Below are 10733 nucleotides of genomic sequence, written 5' to 3'. Positions count from 1 at the left end.
TCCAGCACAATGGCACTCACTAGGCCAGGGAATAGCGAGTGAAATTGGCAGGGCGAGCCCAATCCCATTTCCGGCAACCCCGATTCAGCTCCTGTTTGTTGGGTCGCTACCGGCGTGCCTGCAACCGCGGCAACGCAAGTCATGGCAGATTCTAATTCATGTCAGCGACATCGACTAAAAACCACGGCAACTATATATTTTTCCCTTCTCCCCAAGCATGTGGGCTCCCCGTCCACCTAGTTCACGCCCCCGCCCGCCGACGAAGATTACCCGTTGTTGCCGCTGATCGCTGCCGATGTCGCCCAACAAGCATGGTCGTGGGGCTTGTCGCGGGGGCGCTGCTCCTCACAAACCGCTCTTCCCTATCCGCGAGCTCGATGACTGTGTTTGGGGGACGGTGTCCAGTCCACCGCTGGTCCTCTTGGCATCATGACTGAGATGGGCTCAAGGGATTCAGCATTTCCATGTACATGCATTATGATCTGGGCATCCGATATTTGGAGTTTTCCCAATCATGGACCCCGTTTTGGTGCATGAGCCATGTGCAGGTATGAATCCTGTTGTTGTCATCTTGATGCATCCATCCCATTTGGAACCCGATGGTTCCATAGTTGGGCTTTACAGGTCCCCTTCCGCTTGTGCACAATAACAGCTGATGGGATCCTTTCTATGTACTAACCAATGACTCCATTTTGAGCAGCATCTAGGAATTGATTGTGCAGGTGATGTGGTCAATCACCATGTGGAGCTCTTTTTTGTTTTGTCATGTACGGTATCCTTTCGCTTGGGCAAGTGGAGCAGGGTTCAGAGAGAGAATAATAGGAGACGATGTAGGATAGGCGAGAGTTCAGAATTTGTCTCTTCGTAAATTTTTTTTTCTCACAGCATATCGCTGGGTGTGTAAGTTCCATTGGTGAATTTTCTTACCAGCATTAGCTTAGGTTTAGGACAATTATTTGTGCAAGATTTTTTTTTTAATTTTCTCACTGCAAATCGTTGGATATGTATATTCATGAAGTTTTTTCTTTCTTTCGGGGGGTGTATGCAGATGAATTTTCCATCAACCGAGGACTGACTAATGTACATACACCTTTGTTTTGCAAGCACGTACTGCTTTGTTATGCACTAGCTTTTAATACTATATTATAATTAGTACTGCAAAAGAAGTGACAATAAGCATGGAGTAAAAGTGAATCAACTTTTTGAAATCTAATTCCCAAAATTGAATGTTGTTTGCAATAGTGGTGTAGGGATAAAAGCTTTAATGCACTTCAATTTTTGAATCATTTTCACGCTACTTACCACGACCTAATAATAAGTTCTTATGCCTCCGGTATCTCTAGGGCATGGATTTAAATCTGTGAAAACATGCATATGCTCCTTGGTGTAGAAAAATCTATTAACATCCAAGAACAAAATTGGATTATTAACTTCTCTCAACCTTGATTCAATTAAAATTACATGTTGATAGATGTTTTTTAGTCCTATCATTATAAATAAATTTGAATGGTATAATTGGATGTAAAGAGTATTTTAACTCTGGTGATGTGTGCCTTCCTGTTAGGGTTCTATTACACTTAAACAAGGGCAGGTGCTCGAGTAGCTAGACTAGGAGTTCGTGCATTCATGGGTCAGATCTTACAGAAAATCTGCAGGCAAACAAGATTACCCAATATAGTACTATAATGCATCGTTCTTGTTTGACTTTGTTCTCTTAAAAGCTCGACCATGTCATGTTGTACATTATCTGTGCAATCTTCAGTTATGTTTTCTTTACCTGACAAGAACAACACAATTATCATTTTCTAACTTTTTCTTGTTCCCTGACTACATTGAGAATAGCTCACAATGGTTTTCAGTATTGTACAAAATCATGACCAGTGGCGAAGCCAGACCAACCAAGTAGCCTGGGAAAGCAGGAAGGATCATGGCCGATGGATTGTTGCCCGTGGAAACTCTAGATTAAATCGTCATTAGGTGTAATAATCCCAACGAACAATCATGAGCAAAGCCTGGGCAAGTGGCCAAGTTTGTCGGGCTGAAGCTCCGCCACTGATCATGACTCTTCAGCAGAAACAAATATAAAACGAGAGAAGATGTCAGGCACCGAATATGGATGCATCTTGACGGTGCGTTGAAGATAAATATATCATTGGTCATTTCTTCTTTCTGTGTGTGATTTTTGTTTGTCATTTTAATTCTCGGTATATGATTTGTCCCCTAACGTCTGTTGTCATTACAAACCATTTTTTTAGTTGTACTCTTTCCTTGACACATCCATAAAGGTTTCCCACCTTAGTTTCTTCTGCTGCTGAACTATCAGGGTGTGTGGATGGTTGTAGTGACATTGTGGTATAAACATCTGTATTCTTTTTTAAAATTGAGGTTATTTTCTGAAACTTGAAGGAGCTATCCTCATTTGCATAAGTATAAAGATGAATGGTGATGAAAGCTAATTATTTGTACCTGGACAATAGATTTTTTTTACAAAAGGTTCTGTGATGGTACAGATATTAGAAAAAATAAAAATATTTGAACAGTCTTTTAGTTTGAACTATGTATGTATGCAGAGTTTGGTGGTTGGATGTTATATTCATAGAGATCAATCGTATCATCTTAGTGCAGTTTTGACGAGTGTTATATGTACCAACAGCCAAAGATGTGAGGAACCAGCATTGCGTGGAGAGGAATTGAGTGCATTAGAGCTCGATAAAATGAGGATGCATCATGGCCAAGCCTACAATCTAGGCATCGTCTTGCTACCTGCAGGGGTTGCGTGACATCAAGATACATTGCCTAGACGCAGACATTTATAGCAACTCATGTGTTGAGGCATGGGTGTACGTCATACTCACACCGTCCCACGAAACATGTCGGAAGTTTGTTTAAATTCGGATGTATGTAGACAATATTTAGTGTCTAGATACATTTAAATTTATATTTTATGGGACGGAGGGAGTAGCATATATTAATCAATTTCTATATTTATTTTTGGTGGTTGCTTAGCAACACACAAGTCACTTGAAAATGGATGAATTGATATTTGTGGCTACATGGTGGGAATTGACAGGTGCGCCATGCTTGACATTTATGGTTGCAAATAACTATTTGTGTAAATTATCTTTTCATATAATTTGTTTTCTATATTTGGTCGCCTTAAAGTTAAAAATAGACCGTAGCAACGCACGGGCATTCAACTAGTAACAATAGAAACCGAATATTATGTAATGTGTATTCAGGAGTTGCACAATGCTGATGTAAACAACCGCCTACAGTTCATACAAAAAAGTGAACAGTGAAATCAGATTCCCATTTCGTTTTGCTTAGGTGTTGAACCATTGTCACATACAAAATGACAGTCTGCTGTAACAGTCATGAAGCTTGCAGTTGTCACATACATGCCTTACTGTTGGTTACTGCCAAATGTGTCCATGATTAGGCATGAGGACATCAAAATCCTGCAAGCATAACCATATATATATATAGTTTTTAGCGTTGTCCCTTGATGCAGCGAAAGGGCAGTTGTCCCATGCTGCTTGTGCAGAACTGATATTGGCTGCATGCACCACCTTCACCTGGGTAGAGTAATGTTTGAGAACGGACAACCATGCACTTACTCCTGGTCCTTTCCATAATTGGAGGCGCTGGCCCATTCCAAAATTGGATGCACGTAAATGTGTGGGCATCACAACCGGATCTCAATAATGACATAATGACACAAGTAGGATTTTGGGGCTCCAGCACAATGGCACTCACTAGGCCAGGGAATAGCAGTGAAATTGGCAGGGCGAGCCCAATCCCATTTCCGGCAACCCCGATTCAGCTCCTGTTTGTTGGGTCGCTACCGGCGTGCCTGCAACCGCGGCAACGCAAGTCATGGCAGATTCTAATTCCTGTCAGCGACATCGACTAAAAACCACGGCAACTATATATTTTTCCCTTCTCCCCAAGCATGTGGGCTCCCCGTCCACCTAGTTCACGCCCCCGCCCGCCGACGAAGATTACCCGTTGTTGCCGCTGATCGCTGCCGATGTCGCCCAACAAGCATGGTCGTGGGGCTTGTCGCGGGGGCGCTGCTCCTCACAAACCCCCGCGGCCGCCGGGTTCGGTGAGAGTGAAGCAGCGAATGTCGATGTTTCGACTTCAACCACTCGTACTTGGAGTCATCGGCCCTGCAGACCTCACAGGCGGGAGAGGGTGCAGCCTCTTTTGCAACAGTTCTAATGCACACCGCCACAGACCTCCATCATTCCATAGCTCTACGTCCCTAAGTAATACAATATTCTAAATGTCTCGGTAGTACTCTTGTTACGAGCACTAGACGAATTCTCCATCATTCCATAGTTCTCTTAGCAACGGCTTTCCAACAAAAACAACACACACAATAATCTCTAACTCTATGGTGTTCTCGCTGCATTTAGGTAGCACTCGAATGCGCTAGCGGTTCTAAATTCCGAGTAATATTTGACAAAGTGATTGCAGCTTGAAGGACGGCGCATAGAACCATAAGCTCGGTGGCAACCCATGCAGTTAATCCCAATTCCAACATGCGTCGTCAATACTTTTACAATCGCATATGAAACAATGATTCCCGGTCGTAGCGGGATTTGAGCCGGTGCCTAGGTCGTGCAGGACAACGCCCATAATATAGACCATTCATGTAACTCTCAAGTGTTTATATCAGAATAACGTGTGTAGGAACTAGGTGAGGTACGTGACCAAGCGTATTACAGAGACTTGAAGCACTGGATTTTTTGAGTGACTAAAATTATTGAAAAATTGTGCGTGTTTACAAACCTATTGTCTGTCGATTACAACACCCCTTCCTTTGCCAGCGATATAATACGACCTCTCATAATAAAATATGTCTAGGCCACTAGAACATTTACATAGTCTTTAAAATGGTTAACAATTATTTATGCCAAGATGTTGCTTCATATGGAAATACATATAATTTATGATAAATGCAAGACGAATTTCATATTCTAAATAATGGTAATTATTTATCTATAGATTTTCAAGCTTATAAATCTTAACTCGCAGAAAATCTAGAAAGTGCTACAGTTTGGTTGAGAAAAGTACACCTGTTACGTATGTACATAGATTTTTTTATATATAATTTGATAATTTGAAATGGTAGAGCGGTTTACATATATGTTGGTGCGGACTTTGAGTTTTCAGTTGCGCCGTCTGTCCGTGTATCTATATAAGTAGGAGCCTTCAGTTTGAAGTTTGAAAGACGCAGAGTGAGAGCAAACCATAGGGAGCGAGTCCAATCAAGATCCAAAGAAAGAAGAAGATCCAAAGAAAGTAGTCGCCGGGCATGTTGCTCGTTGAGGAGCTCGCCGGGGGAGACCTCTTGCCAGAACGGTACGTGCTGCAGGTGGAGGACCGCCCTACGGTGGTGGGCGCACTGCCGGTGGCACAGGTCCCGGTCATCGACCTTGGCCTCCTGTCCCAACAGGTGGCAGCTGGCGGCGGCGAGGAGGTGGAGAAGCTCCGATCAGCACTGGTGTCCTGGGGCATTTTCATGGTAGGTAATACTCCCTCCGTTCTAAAATGTAAACCTTTTTAGCAAGCTAAACTAGTTTGTTAAAGAGGCTTACATTTTGAAACTGAGGTAGTAATTCTCTACTTAAGAAATTCAACAGCGAACAATGGATGCTGCAACCAAGAATGGTGAGTGCAGGTTAGTGGCCATGGCGTGGATCCCTGTATGATGGACGCCATGTGGAAAGCCGCGAAAGACTTCTTTGGGCAACCCATAGAAGAGAAGAAGAAATACGCCAACCTCGCAGACTGCGAGGAAGGGTACGAGGACTACCACCAAGGGTACGGAACCAAGCAGCTCAAGGCGGAAGGCGAAACCACCCTCGACTGGTCCGATCGCATGCGTCTCCAGGTGGAACCGCAGGACGAGCGGAAGCTCGAACTTTGGCCCGAATCTTTCAAGGACATCCTGCACGACTACTGCGTGCAGCAGCACCGCGGCCTGCTGGACACCCTCCTTCCGGCGATGGAGAGGGTCATGGGCCTCGGCGATGGCTTCCTGCTCGGACGACTGGGCGGTCCGGCTACCACCTATTGCAGAATCAACTACTACTTGCCGTGCCCAAGACCCGACCTGGTGGTTGGCGTTGCAGCCCACGCCGACGCCACGCTTATCTCGGTTGTAATGGTCGACGACACCGTCGGCGGCCTGCAAGTCCTCAAAGATGATGTCTGGTACGATGTCCCGGCTTCCACCGACCCCCACGGATTATTGATCATGGTCGGAGACTTTGCCGAGGTACTCTTCTCTTCCTATTCACGGTTTTTGTTCCCCTTTGCATTAGTTACTCATCTTAACCTCCTTTTCTCTCACAACCACTAAAACAGATATTGACCAACGGGCTCCTTAAGAGCCCTGTGCACCGCGTCGTCACTAATCCTCACAAAGACAGAACATCAGTGGTGATGTTTTACATGCCAGATATTGACAAGGAAATAGGACCGGCAGATGAGCTAATTGGAAATACCCAGCGGGCACGGTACAAGAAAGTTAAGGGCTCGGAATACCTCATTCGCAATTATGGCCATATGGCAAGAGGCAAGAGGACCTTAGACTCATTGATGATATAATCACTTTTTATTTTAATATAAATAACGGCCGGTCTAGCTTCTCCCCGACTTGAAATTCTTATCTGCAAAACAAGATGCAATAGGAGGTGAAGTTAGAGACGATGACCTAAAGTTGTATCTCTATGTAATTTTACCGTTCATCTATGGTTTGTAATTCGGATGTGTTTTATTTCCCCAATCAATAAAGTGGTTATATGAGTTGTTTTTTTTTCTCCCTAGTATTCACACTCAAGTTGAGGATTTCCATGACTATTAATTCAACAAGTTACCGGCTCCAAAGTGACCACAGTATGAGCCAACAACTAATACTTCCTCCATCTCGGTTTATTAGACACAATACCAAAACCAGATTTTCTCAAGAGTTAGGCATAATCTAGCCAATTAATGCTCAACTAGCCAATAGGAAACCGTGAAAGCCCCACCCCAATTAATTCTCTCCTATTAGAAACGGTGCATGTCATATGAAGTGTTTTCCTTCTCGTTTTCTCCCCCAATAGATTGTCACCTTGGGCCGAGAGATTTGCTAATTATGCCTAATAAACCGAGATGGAGGGAGTAGTACATTCCAAATCATGGGAAAAATGAAAGAGTCGCTGGCGCTGATTAATATAGGTAAATAAAAGGTTTGAACCAAACTGTCCAGTTCAAACAATTAGATGTCTGCTGAACCTATTGGCCTAGAAAAAAAACATGCATTGCGCCAAGTTTCTCTCAGACTCCCCATTAGTGATCGTGATCTAGGATGTGATGGAGCCAGCTGCAGTTATTGCCTGTGTTCGTAGCCAGGCCATCGCAGTCCAAACCTACCAGCCGGCAAAATCCCAAAGCTTTGTAAGACATGCACACCAGATTTTTTACTTAGTTGGGTCGTAGAGAAGAGATGAAAGAGAACATAAGTGAACAGTGCATGATATATTTTAGGATATACGGTTGTCATCGCCATGTTACTTGGTCGTGGACGACGTCCAAGGAGAATTAGGGCTGGGTGCGCTTGTGTGGTGCGGCTTTAGCGCGGATTCCATCTGGTATCTGGCTCATATGATTCCTACTGTAGCAGAAGTGGTGCGTGAGACGCTCAATGGGGAGGAGCTTCTCTCGTGGAGGAGGTCCTCTCATGTCTCCGCTTTTCTCTCCCTCTCTTCTCACAGTCGTGGAAAATAAGAAGTGCTAATGAAGGCACCATTCGCCCGAAGCGGGAGTTTCGACTTATATGTTCTGAAACTCACTAGAGAGAGGTGATACCGGTGAAGCCGGTCACACCCTAGAGTGGAATTTGGAACATATACAACCCCAACACACTTGTCAACACATAGTATGACACCACCTAGCTTTCGGAGGGATTCAAACCCTCCGGAGCCACTCTCCGGTGATAACTAAGCCTCGTTGGAGACATCCGAAACAAAGGTCTACCCCAAATCTTCAGTAGATTCCCTCCGGTTCACCGAAGTGGGTGTTTCGAGTTAAAAGTCCAGAAACTCAATTGGGAGAAGGTGTTGTCGGTCACACCCGGAAGTGGAGTCTTGTATACACTAGTAGTTTTTGGCTAATGCTGGCGAACAGGTGTTCGCCAGCACTAACACGCAAGTGATAACAGGCTTAGGTGGGGTTACCGCCGGCAAACAGCCACACTGTTCGCCAATGATATGTTCACAGGTGGTACTCCATTCGCTAGTGATATGTTCGCCAGTGGTGTTTTTTTTTTTTTTTTTGGTGTTTTCGTATTTCAGCCGTATATACAGGTGCAACAGCTGCTGAACACACAATTTGCAGAAGTAACAAACAAGGGCCCAAATTTGATTCATAGGTATCACATGTATTCATTACAAACCGAGATAGACACAATTTTGCGCTCGAGGTGGGAGACGAAAATAATTTGCATACATACATGCATGAATATATGACTCGACGTAGTCGCTCGGTTACGTCACAAGTTTTTGAAGCAAACGGTCAACTAAATTAAAGTATCATATGCATACAAGGTAGAATTGCAATGTCGATGCGGCGATGTTCTTCCTTAAAAAAAGAAGCTTTCGAGAGCCGTTTCTTCCGTTGAATACACTTGCATTTGGGCTTCAAAAAGTTTGTCTTAAATTTTTCGCCCCGGCAAACATAAATTTCTGTGACGGAAAAATGGGCTGTGAGTAGTACTCCCTCCGTTCATATTTATTCTACGTCTTGCAAAAATTTATACAAATTAGGCTAACATTTATTAGTACTAATTTTGCACATTTTCGCATGCATAACAATTATGATTTCAAAAGAAACTTAATTAATGCAATCAATGCATGAGGATTGGTTCATAGTGTGTGGTCCCTCTCCCGTCTCAGTTACCGAGGTGGGACCCACACAGGATGTAGAATAATTCCAAAGAAATACCTGAGCTAGAATGTAGATTAAATCCAAACCGAGGGAGTAAGTGTGTAACTTGACATGTATATTTTATGTACATACATGAAGCGGCCATGCAATTAATGGTGGCCCAGCCAGGCCGTATATATAAATATAAATATACGCCTCAGGATGAGTGTTTCCATACCAACCCTTGGTTTTAGTGTGGAAAGCTAAGAGTCCCTGCGCAGAAGCGACAATGGAGGGTTGTGGAGTCCGGGTGGTGAGCCGACGCCTGTTCAAGGCCTCGGCGCCCTCCATGGAGCCGCATGTGATGGCAGTCTCAAACCTTGACCTCTTCTCAAACCTCGTGCAACTGTCTATGGTATGTGTGTACCCCAAGCCCAAGCCCAGCGGTGCCGGCGACACCTTCCAAGGCATTGTTGCCACCTTCGAGACCCACCTGCCGGCGTACCTCAACTATTTCTTCCCTCTTGCCGGCCGCATCCTGGTGGATCCCATCTCGGGCCTCCCCGAGATACACTGCTACAACCAAGGGGCAGAGCTGATCGTGGCGGACGCCGGCGTGGAGCTGCAGGCCCTGGACTGGGGCCTGACGGAGGGGTCCGTGAGGGCGATCATGGTTCCATACGCCGCCGAGGTGGCGCTATCGGTGCAGCTGGTGTCCTTCTCCTGCGGTGGATTCGCCGTGGTGTGGGCCACCAATAACCTCATCGGCGACGGGAATGTGATGGTGATGATGGTGAGGATGTGGTCGGAGCTGGTCCGGACGGGGAGCATCTCCGAGGACGGTGGCCCCAACCATGACCGGTCCGTGTTCAGGCCTCGCGACCGGCCGTGGTACGGCCCCGCGGTGGCCAAGATGTTCACGCGGTGGGAGCAGGAGCAGGAGGTGAACGCTCTGACGGTGGAGGAGAGCTTCGTGGAGCGGCTCTACTACGTGGAGGCTCGCGACATTGCCATGCTGCGGGGCAAGAGCGGAGGCACGCGCGTCCAGGCCTTGTCCGCCTACCCGTGGAAGCTCCCGGCGGGCATGGTGGCCAAGTCCAAGCTCCTGAGCGAGGGCGAGAAGCGGTGCCGCATGATATGGTGGGTGGACGGGCGGCGGCGCCTGCGCTTGTCGCCGTCGCTGCGCAACTACGTCGGCTGCGTCACGGCCTATGCGCTTGGGGAGGCGGCGGCGGCGACGGTGCTCAGCGCGCCGCTGGCGGGGGTGGCGGACATGGTGCGCGAGGCCATCACGGCGGTGGACTACGAGGAGCTGTACCAGCAGATGGTGGACTACATGGAGGTGCACAAGCCCGGGAGGTACTACGAGGCCGCCACGGTGGGGCTCGGTGGCGCCACGCTGGGGCAGACCTACTGGTCCTCCTTCCCCAACGACTCCGACTTCGGCTTCGGCCAGGCCGGCTTGGCCATGCCCGTGCACGGCTGCCTCGGCAGGATGTGCATGGGCCTCATGTGCATCGCGGCTAAGCCAGGGGACCCCGAAACATTCATCCTCAGCGCATACGTGTGGCGGCGGATGGCCGCGGCGCTTGATTCCGACGAGCAGGGCATCTTCAAGCCGCTCACCGCCGAGTACCTTGGGCTCTGACCACTCTCGATCTGCCTCCAAATTCAAATTATAATAATCATAATAAGTTTACTAGTATGTGGTAAGTCTTTCCATTTTACAACACTATGCATGTCGTCGTTATTCTTCCGTCTTTGATCTGTTGAGTGTGACCCAGAAATAAATCTATTGTTCCATACACAGTCAC

The 10733-nt window shown here is 46.5% G+C and overlaps 2 protein-coding genes across 2 annotated transcripts; both read left to right on the top strand.

Annotated features, from left to right (window-relative positions):
- The first annotated feature begins 5228 nt into the window (after positions 1-5228).
- Positions 5229-6663, top strand: LOC124678165 (jasmonate-induced oxygenase 4-like). Its single transcript, XM_047214082.1, has 3 exons — positions 5229-5533; positions 5690-6289; positions 6379-6663. Exons 1-3 carry the CDS (start codon positions 5324-5326, stop codon positions 6619-6621), a joined length of 1053 nt encoding a protein of 350 aa, XP_047070038.1. The 5' UTR covers positions 5229-5323; the 3' UTR covers positions 6622-6663.
- Positions 6664-9208: 2545 nt separating this feature from the next.
- Positions 9209-10733, top strand: LOC124649333 (coniferyl alcohol acyltransferase-like). Its single transcript, XM_047188988.1, has one exon. The coding sequence runs from the start codon at positions 9209-9211 to the stop codon at positions 10565-10567; it is 1359 nt and encodes a 452-aa protein (XP_047044944.1). The 3' UTR covers positions 10568-10733.

Source organism: Lolium rigidum, chromosome 1 (assembly GCF_022539505.1).
Source record: "Lolium rigidum isolate FL_2022 chromosome 1, APGP_CSIRO_Lrig_0.1, whole genome shotgun sequence".
NCBI classification, from domain to species: Eukaryota; Viridiplantae; Streptophyta; class Magnoliopsida; order Poales; family Poaceae; genus Lolium; species Lolium rigidum.
The sequence above is the reverse complement of the archived record's forward strand: the minus strand, read 5'-3'. Positions and strand labels throughout refer to the sequence as shown.